At 43.7% G+C, this 22,040-nt stretch overlaps 1 protein-coding gene across 2 annotated transcripts in view; it reads left to right on the top strand.

The window, feature by feature from the left end:
* Window positions 1–22,040, top strand: part of CEP192 (centrosomal protein 192) — a 341,693-nt gene that overhangs the window by 315,991 nt on the left and 3,662 nt on the right. The window contains exon 47 of one of the 2 annotated variants that reach the window (XM_077492400.1): window positions 13,537–13,595. The exons of the other annotated variant lie outside the window; for it this stretch is intronic. Coding sequence (XP_077348526.1) covers window positions 13,537–13,595 — 59 coding nt within the window. The remainder of the gene's footprint in view (window positions 1–13,536; window positions 13,596–22,040) is intronic. 2 annotated transcript variants of the gene reach the window in all.

Here is a 22,040-nt window from a genome sequence, read left to right as displayed (position 1 = left end):
CCACCCCTTGGGGCTGGGAACTCCAGACATGCCTCCACATTGTCATCCTCCCCGGAGATACCTGACATGGCAAGCCAGGGTGAGTCATTGGAAGCAATTGGTGATGCAACTGCTTCTTACACTTCAGCCCCTGTATACATAACTGAAGATGCATTTTCCTCTGCCCTGCAGGGCTTAGAAGGAAGATTAGCGGTTTTAATCGCACCCTCCATTAAAGGGGATAAGAAGCGTGCTAGAACCCTCTCTCCCACTCCAAACCCCTTACCAGGGGAACAGTGGGGATAGGATGAGGTGTTACTCAAATGATCGGGAAAAACAAACCGATTATGCTTCTGTGGAGGAAACAACAGTTGAAGGTCCAGCTTCACAATCTGAGGTACAAATCCTTATGGACATGGTTCGCTCCACTTTCATGCTACCCCTAACAGTCAGCTGAAAGTCTGGTTTCTTATTTGGGTTCCTTGAAACCTTCACAACCAGTGCATGTGTTTCCAGTCCACACATTACTAGAGAAGCCTATTTATACCGAATGGTATCATCCGGATAAGCATTTTCTCCCTCCAAAGAGATTATCAGTTCTCTATCCTATGGAGGAAAAAATTCACCAAAAAATGGAAAGTTCCAGCAGTAGATGCTGCAATTTCCAGTGTAAAAAGTTTAACTTGTCCAGTGGACAATACACAAAAGGCTAAAGGATCCAACTGATAAAAAGTTGGAATTCCTGTTAAAATCCTCTTTTTATTTAGCAGGTACTGTTGCTCATCCTGCAATTGCCACATAGGCATCTGTCAGTCCTTAAAAGACCAGTTCACAGAGGCCCTTACAAGCTCCCTGCACAACAGGCCAGTGAGTTGGCCGATTTACCAAAAGCATTATGTTTTGCCATAGATGCTGTAAAGGATTCTATTCAGGCGTCTCGCCTTCCACTTCTGCTAGTACACATGCGTAGGACCCTTTGGCTAAAGGTTTGGTCTGCCGAAGCACCCTTCAAAAACCTACCCCATTTCATGGGGAGCGTCTATTTGGCGATGATTTGGATAAATACATCCAGACAATTTCCAGTGGAAAAACTACTCTTGTCAATCAAAAGAAAGTATAAACGGCTTTCATTTAAACTGACTTTCTCTCCTGCACCAAGCGCATCTGCCTCTAGGCAGTGGCGACGGCTTCCACCATCAGTTTCCAGAGGAAAATCTCAGGGTCAGGCCCAGGCTCAAAGGAAGTCCTGGAGCCGCAAGACTACAAAGCAGAATTGTAATACCTCTTCATGAAGTGGCATCTCCCCTCACCAAGGTGGGGGTAAGACTTCTGCATTTCGCAGAAGTCTTGCAGAGGGAAACTCAGGACAGATGGGCTCTCTCCACAGTGACTCTAGGATACAAACTAGAGTTTCGACCATCTCACTTTCTGAGATCAAACGTTCCCAAGGATCTAGGGAAAAGACAATCCCTGTTTCAAGCATTAGACTGACTCAAGCGGTAATCATACAGATCCCCACAGAAGAACAAGGTTTAGGTTTCTATTCAAACCTGTTTACGGTACCAAAACCAAATGGAGATGTCAGGCCTATTCTGGATCTAAAAAAATCAAAATCAGACTCCAAAATTAGCAAATTTTTAGGATCTATCAGGTCGGTGGTCTCCATCCTACAAGGCGGAGAACTTCTGGCATCCATCGACATCAGGGTCGCATATCTGCATGTCCCTATATTTCCCACTCGCCAAAGGTTTCTGCTATTCGAAGTGGAACAACGGCACTTTCAGTTTGCGGCCTTACCCTATTGTTAATAGCCCAGTCAATGACTCGCTTAAGGCAAAGCGTACGCATTACAACCTGGAAAGTCTCGGTTGGATCTTCAACCTAGACTATAAAACTAGTAAGAAGACTGGATTACTTAGGCCTGATCATAGATACAGCCCAGAAAAGGGTGTTCTTGCCTCCAGCAATGATCAGCTCCATACAAGAGCTGGTATGGATGATCAAGTCAAAAGCAAATCCTTCAATTCGCCTTTGCATGAGGTTGTTGGGAAAGATGGTAGCTTCATTCGAAGCAGTTCCCTATGCCAAATTCCATTCAAGACTGTTGCAAAACAGAATCCTTTCTGCTTGGAACAAGTCGATCCAAGCTTTGGACTTGCCAATGCGGCTATCCCCAAGAGTGTCTCAAAGCCTCAGTTGGTGGTTACGAAGCCAGAATTTGCGGAGGGGAAATCCTTCAGACCAATCTGGAAAGTAGTAACAACAGATTCCAGCCTCTCAGGCTGGGGAGCGGTACCAGAGGAGACTACTGTCCAGGGACAGTGGTCAAAACTCAAGAGCCCTGCCCATCAACATCCTAGAGATTCAGGCAGTGTATCTGGCTCTGAAAACCTGGACCTCCAGGTTAAAGAATTGTCCAGTCCAGATTCAATCTGACAATGCCACGACTGTGGCCTATATCAATCACCAAGGGGGCACCAAGAGTCTCTCAGCTCAGAGAGGGGTGAACCATATTCTAACTTGGGCAGAAAGGAATGTCCCATCCCTATCGACAGTTTCTTTGTCGTACATCATAGGACACAGAGCCTCAAGTATTTACTTAGTGGGGTTATGGGCCTATCTTCAGGTGTTGACACTCCTTCCAGGAACACTCAGTTTTTTCACCAGTGTCTAAGGTGTTGGTCATGGGTGAAGATGTGCTCTGAGGAGCTCCAGAGAGGAATTTAAAAAACCTCCACAACCGCATCCATCCTTGCCACTGAGGCCATAGGATGGTACCTGGACCTCGATTCAAGAACGAGGTTTTGCCTGTAAGCTTCTCTGAGAGCTGGACCCTAGGAACCAGGACTCTTTTTGGTCTTGCTACATTACCTAAATTTGTCCTGAGGGGTGCTATACAAGGCCCAAAGGAGCGGAACCCCTATTAAAAGGGCCCTCGTTTTTGAAGGTTTAAACTATAAAACTATGCTGCCCGCCGTGATGGGTTAAATTTGGATCTGTCTGTTAAATCGTCAGTATCCTGCAGCCGAGGACAAGGTATGCCTTAAAAATGTCTCCTCCTATAGGGAGTAACTTACACTACCTATGTATGTGTCTTAGTGCAGCTCTGTCTCGGAACATTTGTGGTCCCAGCAGCAAAGGGGGTTATTACTTAAAGAAATCTTGTGGGATTTGGTAAAAATACAGCCGTTACTAATGCAGAGATGTGTATAAACTTCTATATGGTTGGTGACTGGTTGACGCAGCTGCATGGTTTAATTACAACCCAGCACTTCCACCTAGTAACATTGGGAAACTCCCTGTGCCTTTGTGGTTTTAAAGACTATAAATCTGCTGACAGAACCCACCTCTCGCCCCCTCTTCTCCTCCCCTCTCCCCCCTCTTCCCCTCTCCTCTTTTAGAGGTATATAGTGTGTCCACAAGTTAGATACTCGCCTTACTTTGTGTTGCCCAAAGGGGCCCTAGCAGGGCAGTGTAAATGTCGATCCCTGTTTCAGGCGGCATGTTCACCTTCCCAAAAGAATGGCCAGGGCCACCTTCTCCTTTCAGGTCTGCAATAGCAGACCTGAATGCCATTCGCGTGTGCGAACCAGGCATATTCAAAGAGAAGGGCGGGTATGCCTGAGGACACAGAGGGGCGTGTCCGCAAGGTCATATGGCGCTGTGTATGGATGTAACGTCCACACACACAGCACTCGCCGCATAGCTGAGGGGGAAGCGCTTAGGATGTCAATCAGGTTCCACCTAAAGCTTTATATCACGGACACTCTCATTTTCAGAAAGACTTAACTGGAGAGGCAGTCTGTCACACTAAGACGTCAGAGCGCTGGGCACGTAAGGGTGTAAACAGGCATTTCCAAAAAGGAAAAACTATTGTTACTTGGCAACAAAAGAACTGTTATTTTGGTGACATTCTTTTGCTAGAACTGTTGTCAAGCAATTATTTTGTGTGTACCTCTGCTTTGTGACCTACTGTAAAGGTACCTAAGGTGTCACCCCCCCCCCCCCCCCCAGGCGCTGGGAACCCCAGTCTTGCCTCCATACTGTCATCCAGTTTGGAGAGATCAGACATGGCAAGCCAGGGTGAGTCATTGGAAGCTAGTGTTGGTGCAACAGCTTCACACACTTCAGCCCCTGTATACGTGACTGAAGAAGCATTTTCCTCTGCCCTGCAGGGCTTAGAAGGAAGATTACGGCATCCTCCATCCAAGTGGATAGGAAGTGTCCTAGATCCCCCTCCCCCACCTTAGACTATTTACAGTCAGTGGAGGGTCCAAAAGAATTATGGAGACAGGATGGGGTATTGCCCACAGATGATCGGGAGGAAAGTCAAGCTGATTATTCCTCTGCGGAGGAAACAATACATGAAGTTGCTACTTCATAATTTGAAGTACAGAGCCTTACAAAGATGGATCTCTCTGCTTTCATGCTACCCCTAACAGAGTTAGCTGAAGGTCCGGTCTCCTCCTTGGGTTCCTTGAAGCCTTTACAGCCTTTGCATGCGTTTCCCATCCACGCATTACTGGAAAAGCTTATTTATACCAAATGGAATCATTTGGATAAGAATTTTCCACCTCCAAAGAGATTCTCAAGTCTCTATCCTATGGAAGAAAAATTCACTAAAAGATGGAAAGTTCCAGCAGTTGACAATGCGATTTCTAATGTGAATAAAAGTTTAACTTGCCCAGTAGACAATGCAGTTCTGCTTAAAGATCCAACAGATAAGAAGTTGGAAGGTCTGTTAAAATCCTCTTTTTCCTTAGCAGGTACTGTTGCGCAGCCTGCAATTGCAGCTATAGGCATCTGTCAGTCCTTAAAGGACCAGTTCACAAATGCTCTCAAATGAACTCACTGCACAACGAGCACAGGAATTGGCTGAGCTACCTAAAGCATTATGCTTTGCTATAGATGCTATGAAGGATTCTATTCACCAGGCATCATGCCTTGTGCTTATACTTGTACATATGCTGAAACGCCTTGTAAGAACCTTCTAACTAGTTTCCCCTTTAAGGGAGAACGATTATTTGGCGATAGTTTGGATAAATACATTCAAAAAATTTCCAGAGGAAATTGTACTCTTTTGCCATTCTAAAGAAAATATAAGCATCCTTCATTTAAATTGACTTTTTTCCCCCGTGTCAGGGGCAACAGCCTCCGCCATCAGACTCTACGGGAAGAAACCAGGGTCAAACCCAGGCACAAAGGAAGACCTGGGGCCGCAAGTCTGCAAAGCAGAATACCAAGACCTCGTCATGAAGAGGCATCTCCCCTCACCAAGGTGGAGGGAAGATTTCTGATGTACTCGGGAGTCTGGCAAAGGGAGATTCAGGACAAATGCGCTCTCTCCACAGTGTCTCTAGGATACAAGCTAGAGTTTTGAGTTTCCACGTCTCCTCGTTTTCTGAGATCAAACGTTCCCAAGGATCCAGGGAAAAGGCAATCCCTGTTGCAAGCATTAGACCGATTATTGGCTCAAGGGGTGATCAGACAGATTCCCAAACAAGAACAAGGTTTGGGGTTTTACCTTTAAACCTATTTACGGTGCCAAGGGGGGATATCAGACCAAGTCTAGATTAGAGGTCGACCGATATGGGTTTTTCTCTGGCCGATGCCAATACCGATATTTAGAAATCGCCACGGCCGATGTATGATGCCGATTTTTTTTTTGGCCCGATATGTTAGGCCGATTATTTTTTTCCCCTTCGTCTCATAAAATCTAACATTAGACACCTTTCCCACTGGATCGTTTTTCAGGCGCTTTAAAATAGCGCCTGTAAAGTGCCTGCAAAACGGCTCCCCTGCAGTCTGTGTGGAAGCCCTGAGTGCTTTCACACTGAGGAGATGTGCTGGCAGGATGTTAAAAAAAAAAAGTCCTGCAAGCAGCATCTTTCGAGTGGTGTATACCGCTCCTCCACCACTCCTGCCCATTGAAATGAATGGGCACCGCTGCCAAAGCACCTGCAATGCGATTTGGCAGCGGCGCTTCACGGGCACATTTAACCCCTTCCTGGGCCGCTAGCTGAATTATAAGTGCCCCGCTAAAATAACGGTAAAGCGCCGCTAAAACTGGCAGCGTTTTACAGTCAATGCCTGCTCGCTCCAGTGTGAAAGCAGCCTTAAGACCCCTTTCACACCAGGGCGTTTTGCAGGCGCTATAGCGTTAGAAATAGCACTTGCAAAATGCCCTAAAGAAGCTGCACCATTGTGTGTAGTGTGAAAGCCCGAGGGCTTTCACACTACAGCGGTGCGCTGGCAGGACGTCAGAAAAAAGTCCTGCCAGCAGCTTCTTTGGAGCGGTGAAGGAGCGGTGTGTTTACCGCTCCTCCACCGCTGCTCCCTATTGAAATCAATGGGGCAGCGCTGTAATACTGCCGGCAAAACGCCACTATTGCGGCGTATTGCCAGCGGGTTTAACCCTTTCGCAGCCGAGCGCCCGAAATGCGCCGCAAATCCGGGGGTAAAACGGCGCTAAAAATAGTGGCGTTTTACCGCCCACGCTATCGGCGGTGTGGTGTGAAAGGGGTCTTAGTGATACAGAAAATGTCTTACATTTATTAAACAAAACAAACATCCAAACAGTTCACGTGTATGTATAATTTACAATGAAAATAAATTTATATTTATTTATAACTTTACTGTTTTTTTCTTTTTTAAAGACCGCTGCGCAAATACCGTGTGATATAAGATATTGCAACAACCGCTATTTTATTCCCTAGGATCTCTGCTAAAAAATATATATAAGTTTTGGGGGTTCTAAGTAAATTTCTAGCAGAAAATACAGGATATTTATTTGTAAGCATCAAGTGTCAAAAAAGATTCTTTAAATGGTTAAACTGAGAACTCTACACACTGAGTTGAGTTCATTCATTCAAGTGTAAACATTGTATCTTTTTGATCTTTTCTTGGCAGACTGCCCAGAGAGGAGACAAGTCGCTTCACTCAAGTCTCCAGGCAACTTGCACTGACTTCTATTACTGAAGTCATTTGCAAGTCGCGCTGAATATATCATCGGCCTTTTTTAACAGCACAATCGGCCGATGCCGATTAATTAAAAAACGCCAAATATCGGCCGATATATATCGGTCGACCTCTAGTCTAGATCTACAGAATCTAAATCGGTTCCTGAAGATCCACTCCTTTCGTACGGAGTCATCAAGTCCGTTCTTTCCATCCTGCAAGGAGAACTTTGGCATCCATCAACATCAGAGATGCATATCTGCATGTCCCTATATTTCCTCCTCACCAGAGGTTTCTGTGGTTCGAAGTAGAACAGAAGCATTTTCAGTTTGTAGCCTTGCCCTTCGGGCTTTCTACAGTACCTCAGGTATTCAAAGAGGTACTAGTCCCACCTCTAGCCAGGTTAATGTCACGGTCCATAACGGTCTTGGCTTACTTAGACTATCTATTGTTAATAGACCAGTCAGTGGCTCGCTTTGAAGCAAGGTGTAGCCATTACAAGAAGTTACCTGGAAGGTTTGGATTGTATTCTCAACCTAAAGAAATCCTCCTTAAAGCCACTAAGAAGGCTGCAGTATCTGGGCCGGATCATAGACACAGCCCTGAAAAGGGTTCAGACCAATTATCTGGAAGGTAGTAACGACAGATGCCAGCCTTTCAGACTGGGAAGCAGGAGCCTTGCCCATCAATTTCCTAGAGATTTGGGCAGTGTATCTGGCTCAAAAAAAAACTGCACCCCCAGGTTAAATAATTGGCAGGATCCAATCTGACAAGGCCACGGCTGTGGCATATATCAATCACCAAGGGAGCACCAAAAGTTTCTCAGCTCAGAGAGAGGTGAACCAAATTCTAACTTGGGCAGAAGACAATGTCCCATGCCTATCGGCAGTTTTCATTCGGGCTGTTTGCCAAAGATGGGGGAACTTTGTGTCCAGGACAAGGGTCCCACTCGCATACGGAACAGTTGCATTGGTGACCCCGTGGGATCAATTCTCACTGATCTATGCATTTCCGCCGATTCAGTTGCTACCTCGAGTTCTTTGCAGGATCAAGCTGGAAAGAAAGTCTTAATACTGGTAGCACCAGCATGGCCCAGATGGTCATGGTATGCAGCGATTGTAAAGATGGCAGTGGAGGGTCCATGGCCCCTCCCACTAAGGCCAGACCTGCTATCTCAGGGGCAGATATTCCATTCTACTTTACGAATGCTAAATTTAACGGCTTGGCTATTGAGATCCACATTCTGAAGAAACGTGGGCTTTCCAGGTCAGTTATCTCTACTTTGATTAATGCTAGGGAGCCAGCTTATAGAGCTATATATAGAGTCTGGACAGCTTATGTTTCCTGGTGTGAATCCAAGACTTGGCACCCTCTGAGATATATTATAGGTAGAATTCTTGCCTTTCTACAATTGGGCGTAGAGATGAAGTTGGCCCTAAGTACTATTAAGGGCCAAGTCTCAGCCGTATCGGTTTTATTTCAAAGACTGCTTGCTGCGCATTCTTTAGTCCAGGATTTTATGCAAGGGGTGATGCGGATTAATCCGCCAGTTAAAGCACCTTTAACCCCTTGGGACTTGATTTTAGTTTTGTCTGTATTACGGAAACCGCCTTTTGAACCATTACAGCATGTTCCCTTAGTCCTTCTGACTAGGAAGCTGATATTTTTGGTTGCTATATCCTCAGCAAGGAGGGTTTCAGAATTGACTGCCCTTTCTTGTAAAGAGTCCTATTTGATTATTCATGAGGACAGAGTAGTGTTACGCCCTCGTCCAGTCTTTGCCAAAAGTGGTTTCAGGCTTTCATCTGAATAAAGATATTGTAAAAACAAAGAACAAGCAGCGCCAACCTGAGTGTAGTAGTTTAAAACATGCTTTTAATTATAGTTTAAAATGCACTAACTCTGTGTAAGATGTAAGCAGGTATATCCTAAAAGAAATCCAAATGGACAGCGGGGCTTCACAAGAGATTATCCTCTCAGGCTGTATGCTCTTGTCTGTCGGCATTGGTGGCTTCCAGATCAGAGTAGGCAAGGCACAGCAAGAATCGTCAGTCCGCAGAGTTCTGGGTCACGATTGGATGATGCTAATGTCCTGATCAGATGATACTAATGGCGTGCTGTCACGATTGGATAATGGCGTGCACGCGTTCGGAACATACGTGTCCCTTCGGGCATCCTGCTATCCTTTCCAACAAGACCATGTTCCAGGGAAGAAAAGTCACTACATTGTCACTACATTGTCTTGCTGTAGTGAGAGCAGTGAAGATCTAGTTAGAGAAAACTGGTCAGATTCGTAAACCTAACATCTTATTTATTCTGCTAGAGGGTCCTATAAAAAGGACAGGCGGCATCGAAATCCACTGTCACCAAGTGGATTCGGCAAGTTATAATTTAAACTTATGATTTTAAGGGAAAGATTCCCCCTTTTTAAGTTAAGGCGCACTCTACCAGAGCAGTTAGTGCTTCTTGGGCAGTGCGTCACCAGGCCTCCATGTCTCAGATCTGCAAGACCGCAACTTGGTCTTTAGTACATACATTTGCAAAACGTTATCAAGTGGATGTAAGATGGAATGAGGATATCGCCTTCGGGTGCAGTGTGCTGCAGGCAGCAGTATAAGTCCTCAGGTCTGGGGATTACCCTACGGGTTCTGTCTCCCTCCCCTCAAGTAGCATTGCTATGGGACATCCCACTAAGTAAATACTTGAGGCTCTGTGTCCTATGATGTACTCAAAGAAAAGGATTTTACAGGTAAGCTGTTTTAAAAATCCTATTTTTCATTCCGGGAGTAGAAAATTGGCAGGCGGACTATCTAAGTCGCCAGCAGTTATTCCTAGGGGAATGGTCTCTTCACCCCGAAGTGTTTCGGGCCGTTTGCCAAAGATGGGGGACTCCGGACATAGATCTTCTAGCATCCAGATTCAACATGAAGTTAGTCAACTTTGTGTCCAGAACAAGGGATCCACTCGCATATGGAACAGATGCACTGGTAACTCCGTGGGATCAGTTTACACTCATCTACGCTTTTCCCAGATTCAGTTGCTGCCTCGACTTCTTTGCAGGATCAAGCTGGAAAGCCGGTAATTCTGGTAGCACCAGCATGGCCCCGAAGGTCATGGTATGCAGAGATCCTAAAGATGGCAGTGGAGGGTCCTTGGCCTCTCCCACTAAGGCCAGACCTGCTATTGCCGAGGCCAATAGTCTATCCTACTTTACGAACGCTAAATTTAACGGCTTCGCTATTGAAACACACATTCTGAAGAAGCTTGGGTTTTCAAGGTCTGTTATCTCAACTTTAATCAATGCAAGGAAACCAGTTTCCAGAGCTGCATATTGTAGAGTTTGGAAAGCTTACATTTCCTGGTATGAATCCAAGGGTTGGCACCCTCGGAGATATATTATAGGCAGAATCCTTGCCTTTCTACAATTGGGCGTGGAGATGAAGTTGGCCCCAAGTACTATTAAGGGCCAAGTGTCAGCCTTATCGGTTTTATTTTAGAGACCGCTTGCTACGCATTCTTTAGTCCGGGGTTTCATGCAAGGGGTGATGTGGATTAATCCACCAGTTAAATCACCTTTAACCCCTTGGGACTTAAATTTAGTTTTGTCAGTGTTACAAAAAACGCCATTTGAACGATTACAGCATGTTCCCTTAGTCCTGACTAGGAAGATGATATTTTTGGTTGCTATATCCTCAGCAAGGAGGGTTTCAGAATTGGCTGTTCTTTATTGTAAAGGGCCATATTTCATTATTCATGAGGACAGAGTGGTGTTATGCCCTCGTCCAGGCTTTTTGCCAAAAGTGGTTTCAGGCTTTCATCTGAATGAAGATATTGTCCTGCCATCATTTTTCCCAAAACCATGTTCCAGGGAAGAAAAATCACTACATTGTCTTGATGTAGTGAGAGCAGTGAAAATCTATTGAAAGAAAACTGCTCAGATTCGTAAGACTGTCTTATTCTGCCAGAAGGTCCTAAAAAAAAAGATGGGCTTCGTCGAAATCCACTGTTGCTAAGTGGATCTGGCAAGTTATAATTCAAACTTATGATTTAAGGGGTAAGATTCCCCCTATTCAAGTTAAGGCATACTCTACCAGAGCGGTTAGTGCGTCTTGGGCAGTGCGTCACCAGGCCTCCTTTGCTCAGATCTGCAAAGCCACAACTTGGTCTTCGGTCCATACATTCACAAAATTTTACCAAGTGGATGTAAGTAGGAATGAGGATTTCACCTTTGGGCGCAATGTGCTGCAGACAGCAGTATAAGTCCTCAAGGTCTGGGGGTGCCATACGGGTTGTGTCTCCCTCCCCTCAAGTAGCATTGCTATGGGACATCCCACTAAGTAAATACTTAAGGCTCTGTGTCCTATGATGTACGATAAAGAAAATAGGATTTTTATAACCGCTTGCCTGTAAAATCCCTTTCTTGGAGTACATCATAGGATACACAGGTCCTATCCCCTCCTTTTATGGGGTTTAAATATATGGCTTGGCTACAAAAACTGAGGTACTCCTGTAAGGAGGAGGGGTTATATAGGGGAGTCAACTTCTTGTACTGGGTGTGCCAGTGTCAACATCTGAAGGTAGCTATAACCCACTAAGTGAATACTTAAGGCTCTGTGTCCTATGATGTACTCCAAGAAAAGGATTTTACAGGTACGCTGTTAAATATAAAAATCCTATTTTTCACAAAGTCTGCTGTTTTAGTGTTTTGGACCTTTTTGTCAGATGTTACTTTGGTATACTGAAGTACAATTACAAGCATTTCATTAATGTCAAAGGCTTATATTGACAATTATAATAAGTTTATGCAAAGAGTCAATATTTGCAGTGTTGACCCTTCTTTTTCAAGACTTCTGCAATTCACCCTGGCATTCTGTTGATCAACTTCTGGGCCACATCCTGACTGATGGCAGCCCATTCTTGCATACTCAATGCTTGGAGTTTGTTAGAATTTGTGTTTTTTTTTTTTTTTGTTAACCTCTTTCTTGAGAACAGACCACAAGTTCTCGTTGGGATTAAGGTCTGGGGAGTTTCCTAGCCATAGACCCTAGGCCGTTTAGTTATCACTTTTGCCTTATGACAAGGTGCTCCATCATGCTGAGAAAGGCATTGTTCCTCAGCAAACTGTTCTTGGTTGGGAAAGTTTTTTCTGCTGGATGATGGTTTTTGTTCTATTCTTTATGGCTGTGTTCTTAGGCAAAATTGTGAGGGAACCCACTCCCTAAGCTGAGAAGCAAACCAACGAATGGTCTCAGGATGCTTTACTGTTGGCATGACACAGGACTGATGGTAGTGCTCACCTTTTCTTCTCGGGCACATTTTTTTCCAGATGCTCCAAATAATTGGAAAGGGGATTCATCAGAGAAAAAATACTTTAACCCAGTCCTCAGCAGTCCCTGTACCTTTTGGATAATATCAGTCTGTCCCTGATGTTTTTCCGTGAGAGAAGTGGCTTCTTTTGCTGCCCTTCCTGACACCAGGCCATCCTCCAAAAGTCTTCTCCTCACTGTGCATGCGGATGTACTCACCCTTGCCTGCTGCCATTCCTAAACCAGCGCTGCACTTGTGCTGCCTCAATTCCGCAGCTGAATCAACTGTAGGAGACTGTCCTGGTGCTTGCTGGACTTTATTGGGGGCACTGAAGCCGCCTTCACAAATGCAGTGGAAATGTTTTTTTATTGGATTAAGTTCATTTTCGATATCAAAGATGGACTTTGCAATCACTCTTCATAACTTTCTGGAGTATATATGCAAATTGCCATGATAAAAACTGAGTTAGCAGACTTTTTAAAAATTAATATTTGTGTAATGCTCAAAACTTTTGGCTGTATGAACACACACCGTCCAACTCGGGAGGGCCCACACACAGGTGTACCCCCACTGCAAGCAGCTTGCAGTGGGTGCACACACACACACGAGGTTGAGCTGAGAGCGCTGGCGGAGGATCTAAGAAGAGGATGTTTGGTGTTGCTCTGTGCAGTATTATCAGAGCAGGTAAGTATAACATGTTTATCATTTTAGTAAAAAAGAATTTACAACTGCTTTAAAGAAATATTCAGGTTTGTTCCTAGTGTTCAGTTGTATGTTTTTTAAAATGGATATCCTGATATTTTTATGCAGTTTGCTTTTAGAAGGTGCCTAATCCATTTGTGACAAAGTGTAAATAAAATAAAGCCTAACGCCAGAACACCATTTTGCAACTTTGACCTGTTAGCCAAACTATACATATCGCAACTACTTGTAGTGTATCCCGGTCGATTATACCTTGTTTTTTTGCAGGACAAATTTGCTTTTATTTGGTGGTAAATTGTAATGGATCTCTCACAATTGATTTTTATCAAAGAAAAACTAGCACAAATAAGTTAAAAATAAATTTAAGGGAAGGGGTTAATTTATTGTAATCTAAAACCTGTATGTGGTCAAGAGCTTCCAAACATTTCACTGTCTGTAGGAAATTTATTAATATTGACCTGACTTGTTAACAATAACACATCTGACATGAGTTTGCAATGATTTTCTCTGCATTGAATCTGTGCATGTTTTATTAATACTAAGACTGTAATATGCATGTGGGTGTTTACTGCATTTTGTATTGATTTGCAGCTGAAATTTGTTAGTCCTAAAGAGCCATTTCACATGAAGCATTCCAAATATTCCTTGAGGTAAGTTCAAAGTACTTGTTTTGATATTGAAAATTGTACTTCTATATGAATGGGTTATATTCCATTAGCCAATTAGCATGTGTATGAAGTCTGCATTTGTTGTGCTGTGTACCCATTTTGGGTTTCTTCTTTTAACCATTATAGTGTGTTTTTTACCAACTGCTTGAAGTTAACCTGTTCTCTAAGTGATGGTTTACAGTGTTTTAAACCTTTGTTAAAGTTCTGCAGTGTATTGTTCTTTGACACCTATTCAACATGTATGACTTTCCTACCGTTATTAACCCATTCCCGCCCAACCGCCGCAGTTGTACTGCAGCAGGTTGGCTCCCCTGGGCGAACCTCCGTAACTGAATGTCTGTACGCCTTTTGACCACTAGGAGGCGCCCACGATGCTGGAGCCGATGCGCGTGCCTTTCAGTCATGACTGCCATGCACCCGCAATCGCTCCACACAGACATTAAAAAGAGACAAGGTAAACTGACAAATCTCTGTGCTGTCGGGGTGAGGAGAGCGATCTGTTGTTCATACTTAGTATGAACAACTGATCTCTCTCCTCACCCAGTCAGTCCCCTCCCCCCACAGTTAGAATCACACCCTAGGGAACAGTTAACCCCTTGATCGCCCCCTAGTGTTAACCCCTTCCCTGCCAGTGACATTTGCACAGTAATCAGTTTGTTTTTATAGCACTGATCACTGTATTAAATGGCAATGGTCCCAAAAGTGTCCGATCTGTCTGCCATAATGTCGCAGTCCCAATAAAAATCGCTGATCGCCGCCATTACTAGTAAAAAAAATTCATTTGTAGAAGCTATAACTTTTGCGCAAACAAATCAATATACGCTTATTGCGCTTTTTATTACCAAAAATATGTAGGAGAATACATATCAGACTAAACTGAGGAAAATATTAGCTTTTTTTAATACAAAATTGGGAATATTTATTATAGCAAACAGTACAAAATATTGTTGGTTTTTTGTTTTCTTTAAATTGTCTTTTTTTTGTTTATAGTGCAAAAAGTAAAAACCGCAGAGATGATCAAATGCCACCAAAAGAAAGCTCTATTTGTGGGGAAAAAAGGACATCAATTTTGTTTGGGTACAACATCACGCATGTTGCGCAATTGTCAGTTAAAGCGATGCAGTGCTGTATCGCAAAAAATGGCTTGGTCATTGAGCAGCCAAATCTTCTGGGGCTGAAGTGGTTAAAAATCTTCTGTAGTGCAGCAGCCCGCCTTTCATTTTTATGAGCCCGATCATTCCAGCGACTAGCACAGCAGCTCCAGCCACTTTCTCGAGTCCTCATTAAATAGATTGATAGCAGCAGGAGCCATTGCCTCCTGTTGCTGTCGATCAAATCCAGTGACACGGGGGCGGTGCTAAGTCCTGCTGTCTGTGTCAATGGACACAGCAGCAGGACTCAAAAGCGTGCCTGCACGAGTTCCCCCCATGGAATGTGCTTTTCTGTCGGCACTCAAGAAGAGGAGGAGCACTGTTGAGGGACCCCAGAAACTTTACAGCTGAAGGTTGGCAAGTGGTTAATTTAGCCTACTAAATTAAAGGGATTGTACTTTTACTGCTGGTCGGCGGGTTCCCCAGGCACCAGGACTACCCCTACGTTGTGTGTGCCCTCTGCAAGCAGCAGCAGAATCTACAATTGCCATGACCACTGGACACATCGGATTACTGCGCTCAGTATGAGGCCGCTGTGAAAGACTCAGATACCACGTGATCACTTTGCGATCACATGGCACATAATAAACAATATTAATGAATTCAATCCATTCATTACATCATTTACTACTGTGTAAAGTTTGTGATTGGTCACTAGTAATCACATGGTACATGAGCCAACCGTAGCACCCTGTACCATGTGATGGCTGTGGTCCAATCACAATGGTAAACAATGAATCAGGATCGTGGATATCACTGTAACAAGCAATCAGTAAAGAATTAAAAAAATCCCTGATCCCCACCAGTGTAGTACAGTGTCATGATACTGAACTACTTTGACAGTATGTGAAACTTATTTTTTTACATACTGTTATCAGTCTGTATCCCTAATCGGCACCACACCAGTTATATGGTGATGCAGTACTGCAGTGACGGTATGGAAAAAAGTCTTAATTTTCCAAATAAATTGTAAGGGCTTAGTGGTTAGCACTTCTGCCTTGTAGCACTAGGCTCATCGTTTGAATCCCAACCATGCCACTACCTGCATGTTCTGCCTGTGTGGGTTTCCTCCCACACTTCAAAGACATGCTAGAATATTAGTTGGCACCTGTCTAAATTGGCCCAAGTATGAATGAAACTTTTGATTTTAAGCTCCTTGACGACAGGGACTAATGTGAATGTAATTTTAATAACAATAACAAAAACACACACACACACACACTCACACTATCTCACAAAAGTGAGTACACCCCTCACATTTTTGTAAATATTTTATTATATCTAATGTTTTAAAGTGCTGTATAAATTGTCTGCGCTATATAAATCCTGTATAATATCTTTTCATGTGACAACACTGAAGAAATTACACTTTGCTACAATGTAAAGTAGTGAGTGTAAATTTGCTGTCCCCTCAAAATAACTCAACACACAGCCATTAATGTCTAAACCACTGCCAACAAAAGTGAGTACATCCCTAAGTGAAAATGTCAAAATTTGGGCCCAGTTGAGCATTGTCCCCGGTGTCATGCGTTTTCCTAGTGTTACAAGGTCTCAGGTGTGAATGAGGAGCAGGTGTATTAAATTTTGGTGTTATCACTTTCACTCTCTCATACTGGTCGCTGGAAGTTCAACATGGCACCTCATGGCAAAGAACTCTTAGGATCTGAAAAAAAGAATTGTTGCTCTACATAAAAATGGCCTAAGCTATAAGATGTTTGCCAAGACCCTGAAACTGAGCTGCAACGAGGTCGCCAAGACCATACAGTGGTTTAAAAGGACAGGTTCCACTCAGAACAGGTCTCGCCATGGTCGACCAAAGAAATTGAGTGCACATGCTCAGTGACATATCCTGAGGTTTTCTTTTGGAAATAAACATATGAGTGCTGCCAGCATTGCTGCAGAGGTTGAAGGGGTGAGGGGTCAGCTTGTCGGTGCTCAGACCATAAGCTGCACACTGCATCAAATTGGTCTGCATGGCTATTGTCCCAGAAGGAAGCCTCTTCTAAAAATGATGTACAAGAAAGCCCGCAAATGGTTTGCTGAAGACAAGCAGACTAAGGACATGGATTACTGGAACCATGTCCTGTGTCTGATGAGACCAAGATGAACTTATTTGGTTCAGATGGTGTCAAGCCTGTGTGGCGGCAACCAGGTGAGGAATACAAAGACAAGTGTGTCTTGCCTACAGTCAAGCATGGTGGGAGTGTTTTATGGTCTGGGGTTATGAGTGCTTCCGGCACTGGGGAGCTACAGTTTTGAGAGAACCATGAATGTCAACATGTACTGTGACATACTGAAGCAGAGCATGATCCCATCATGTTGGAGACTGGGCCGCAGGGCAGTATTCCAACATAACGACCCCAAACACACCTCTAAGATGACCACTGCCTTTCTAAAGAAACTGAGGGTAAAGATGAACGGGCCAAGCATGTCTCCAGATTTAAACCCTATTGAGTATCTGTGGGGAATCCTCAAATGGAAGGTGGGGGAGCGCAAGGTCTGTAACATCCACCAGCTCCATGATGTCATCATGGAGGAGTGGAAGTGGATTCCAGTGGCAACTTGTAAAGCTGGTGAACTCCATGCCCAGGAGGGTTAAGGCAGTGCTGGAAAATAATGGAGACTATACAAAATATTGACACTCTGGGCCCAATTTAGACATTTTCACCTAGGGGTGTACTCGCTTTTGTTGCGGTTTAGACATTAATTGCTGTGTGTTCAGTTGTTTCGAGGGGACAGCAAATTTACATTGTTATACAAGATGTACACTCACTAATTTACATTGTAGCAAAGTGTCATTCACTGTTGTCACATAAAAAAATTATAAAATATTTACAAAATTGTGAGGTGTGTACTCACTTTTGTGAAATACTGTGTGTGTGTGTGAGTGTGTGTGTGTGTGTATATATGTGTGTGTGTGTGTGTGTATATATATATATCGCTATATTCACACCTGTAACAAAAAAAACCTATGGAGTTGCAACGCAGTAATCCTTGGACAGCAGCTTTGTCAATTAGTGTAGAGAGTGGTGGTAGATGGACTAGTAGATTTAAATGGACCTTACGTTCGTGACTGACAATGTAAAGCCCAGTTCCAGTTAACCATTTTTAAGTAGCAATATTTTTTTTTTCTTTTGAGATGAAGACTGAACATGATATCTGAATATTGTTAGCACACCTTTCATGTGTTAAACTGATTTTGTCTTAACCCTCTGACTGCAACCTTTGCTGAACAGCTTGTACCTCAGTGTTATTGCACTGATGGACTGTATCATGTCCTATTTTATTCATTTATTTCTTTATTTTTTGTTTGGCCATAGTTGCACAATAATTAAAAATCTCCATTCTATTGGCATTGATGAAATTGTATGCACGTGGATATAAAACAGGAGCGCATCCAAAGTACAGATAAATGGCTTATATCCTGAATGGTCTAGAGTTGTGTGCAATGTGCCCATGATTTAGAGGTTGGAATAAACAGTTTTTCAGTGTTGGCTGATACCAAGCTTTGCAGGGCAACAATTTTGCAACAGGATATATAGCAACTTTACAAGAAGACCTTTATAAAAATAGATAAACTGACAGCTAGGTGACAGACAGATGGGTACAAATATAAACCTTGTGAGCCGCCAAACTAAAACCTCAAAAAATGTAAATAAATTCAATAAAAAGGTGTCAACCAAACTATAGAGTAGCTGCCAACACTCCCCACACTTCCTGAAAATGTGACAATGCAAACCTATATCCCAATGTGTGGCGTTAAAAGTAAATTGATTAATCTTATGCAGGGTGACAGAAATATGGATAAAATATAAAACCAATATATAACCTATGAAGTAAAATAAACATATCCTAAACACAATGCAAGTGCTCAATTGTATATTATAATTGTATAATAATAAAAAAAAAAAAAAAATATATATATATATACACATACACATACATACATACACATACACACACACACACAAGATAAAATACAAGTGCTCAGTGTATTTGTACACAATCCTTGGTGGCGCTTTGAAACAAACTGTAATGGTAGTCCATAATAGCAGCAAAGAAATAGGTGAAAAATTGTCTTCATGCAGTGTGCACTCTCCCCCACCCAGGTGTAGCCTCACCTTAAGGGCTTTAAAATTAAGCCTGTAGTTGGTGGCAACAGCTTGGATGATCATCCTGTGTTTTCCTCATTCATACAGTGGCTGGTTAACGTTAAAGCGGGGTTCCACCCTAAAGTGGAACTTCCGCTGATCGGAACCCCCCCCCCCCTCCGGTGTCACAATTGGCACCTTTCAGGGGGGAGGGGGGTGGAGATACCTGTCAAAGACAGGTATTTACACCCACTTCCGGGCATAGACTCCCATGGGAGTCTATGCCTATTCCTGTCCTGCCGCACTGTCTGCTGGGACACACACGGGTCCCAGAGACAGCGCGGACAATTCCTATTGCGCTGCGCGACTCGAATTGACTCGAACGCCACCTAGAATGGTGGCGGCAGCAGCCCAGAGCCAAGCGATCGATCGGCCTCGGCTGCCGGCATCGCTGGACCCCGGGACAGGTGAGTGTCCATTTATTAAAAGTCAGCAGCTGTAGTATTTATAGCTGCTGGCTTTTAATGTTTTTTTTCCCCAATACAGTCCCGCTTTAAACATAGATCCCATATTCCTTCCACCTTCTGGTAAAAACGCAGATCAACAAAGCCACAACTTCCGCCTTGTCTTTCAGTAACCACTTCATATACATACAAGGAATAACAGAGGCGTGCAATAGTAAATTCTTTTTAAAACTGAGTTACACTATCAACTTAAGATCATATATTTATGCTCACATTTAACCATTTCAATACCGGCACTTATACACCTTCCTGCCCAGACCAATTTTCAGCTTTCAGCACTGTCCCACTTTGAATGACAATTGTGCAGTCGTGCTACACTGTACCCAAACTAAATTTTTATAATTTTGTTCCCACAAATAGAGCTTTCTTTTGGTGGTATTTGATCACCTCTGGGATTTTTTTCTGCTAAGGATCTGGGATTTTTTTTTTGTTTGTTACAAAACATATTAAATAAGTTTTCGCCTTCAGTGATGGGGGCTACACTGACAGGCGCATATATATATATCTATATTAATAATAATTATACACACATTTTATTTGGAAGTTCTAAGTAATTTCTAGCAAAAATGGTTTTAACTTGAAACCAACAAGTGTCAGAAAAAGTTCAATCTTTAAGTGGTTAAGCTTTGCTCATTTACAGACCGAAGTTCATTTCTTTGATTTAAAAAACAAAATGTTACAATGTTTATAGTTGGCTCAATGGCTGAGGAATGTTGTGAAACTTGGCAGACTGCCTGTTTTAGTTTTTTTGACAGCTGTCGGCTTGAGCAGAGAACTTTGCATAGAATCTGGAAAATGCTGTAAGATCCGGAGGGGGGAGTTCCACCCCCCCCCCCCCCCCCCCCATGGGTCTCAAGGCAGTGACAAGTGATTGAGAGTTTGAGCCTCCGGATTGAGTTGGGTATACAAAATCTAGGGTGACTATATTTTCCGGAACCTTTCATAGGTGTATAGAGAAATGGCTGATAGCTTCTCATTAATCATGGTCCCGTTCTACCCCGATTGTACATCAGAAAAATGTCATACCCGGGACATCCAAGGATGAGCTTTTTGTGTCAGCAAAAATGAAAGCGATCAGTTTTGCGGCTGAAAGTGAAACTCCCTCAAGGGGTGGCTTCAGTAGCAATCCAAAACTGTATCCATTAAGGCTATATGTAAGGATCCATAGCCTTCAAATTTTTGGCAAGCACACCAAATATGTATGTAGCGCCGGCTCCTGAAGACAGCGAGCTATGTGTTTTTCTCTATTTAAAGTTCCTAGAACCGCAGTCTGGATTTGGGTTTAATTATACCAAATTATGGTTTCAGTACCACTCTAGCTGGATTGCACTGTGTTCTGCTTGGCCACAGGTGGGGCTGTCATCACTGGCAAGTGTGAGAACGCAGTTCAGCTGGGTGCATGGAGTTCCACTTTTTCTCAGAACCAGCCCAGTGGGAGTGTCATCCTGCTGTGCACTCTGGGAAAGGGTACTTAAGGTACTGACATTACATGCTTCTGGGTTCCGGTCCAGAAGATCTTTTTGGTCCTGGGCCTCCTGACCAGCACCCATGGCTCTCATGGCCTGGGGTGCAGCTCCATCCAATTCCAAGTCTCGGGGCTGGCTAGCCCGAGGCTAAGTAACTGGCAGGAGTATTCAGAAGGTGGTCCGGTGCCGTCTCATCTGTGGAGAGGCTCAGCAACTGAAGAACCAACCAGGGGAGGACTCTTCGGGAGAAGGCCACGCTGAAGGCTGGCTTCTCAGAGGCTGGAGGCTTAGTTGAAAGACCAAGTGAATCTACACTCGTACGTTTACGCCGGACCGGCTGCAAGATACTTGGGCTGTCTAAATTTGTCTACATCCTTCAGTTACTACAAGTATTCAACAAGTGTTCTACAACAAGTCTGTGGCAGAGACTTTATTCAACCATTCTATATGCAAGTCTGTGGTAGAGGCTTCGCTCTATCTGAACACAATCGGCTGCTAGGCCTAGTGAGAAGAGGTCTATCCGGTATCTGTGAGAATCCAGTTTTGAGTGGCTATTCTCTGAATTTCTATAGTGAGAGACTTCCTATTTTGAGCAGTTCCAAGAGTACCTGAACTTTCTACCTAAACCTTCTAGCCCTCATTGAGAGAGACTGCTTTGTCTACTCATTTTTTTCAAATAAAAATCCCAAAAGCGGATCCAGTGTCAGTTTCTACAATTCTTTGGGCCATCTACCTCGGGAAACCCCTAGATGTACACGAGGTCAAGAAGGTGATGGTAAGCCCAGCAAATCAGCCGCTTCTTTGGGGGTCAGTGCTACATGTGGGGCCTCGTCCGGGTTTTGCTGTTACCCCTCGCAACGAAAGAACATTACAAGTGGTAACTACAGGGTAGAGGGTTTGGAACTGCGCCATTTTGTGAAAAAATGATTAACATCCACTGTTGGCGCGTTAACTGTGGGTGGAGTTGGAAAAAACCCACGAGTTGCGTGACCAGAGGAGCAAGTGGGAGGAGTCGTGCCTATTTCCTCTCCCTACACGAGGCACCACGGGAGAGTGTCGTAGGAGAGAGAGGCAGGAGGTTGTGCTTTGTTGCGGAAGCAGAAGAGAAAAAGATGTTTAGAGTTCCGGGAATGTCGCCTACCATGCCAGAATGCCGTCTGTGGGGATCCCTGTGAGTGTGAGACTCCCAGGAACT

Source organism: Lithobates pipiens, unplaced genomic scaffold, assembly GCF_037356315.1.
Source record: "Lithobates pipiens isolate NorthernLeopardFrog02 unplaced genomic scaffold, aLitPip1_a1.2 Scaffold_19, whole genome shotgun sequence".
Lineage (NCBI taxonomy): Eukaryota > Metazoa > Chordata > Amphibia > Anura > Ranidae > Lithobates > Lithobates pipiens.
This window is presented reverse-complemented; position numbering and strand designations above follow the sequence as displayed.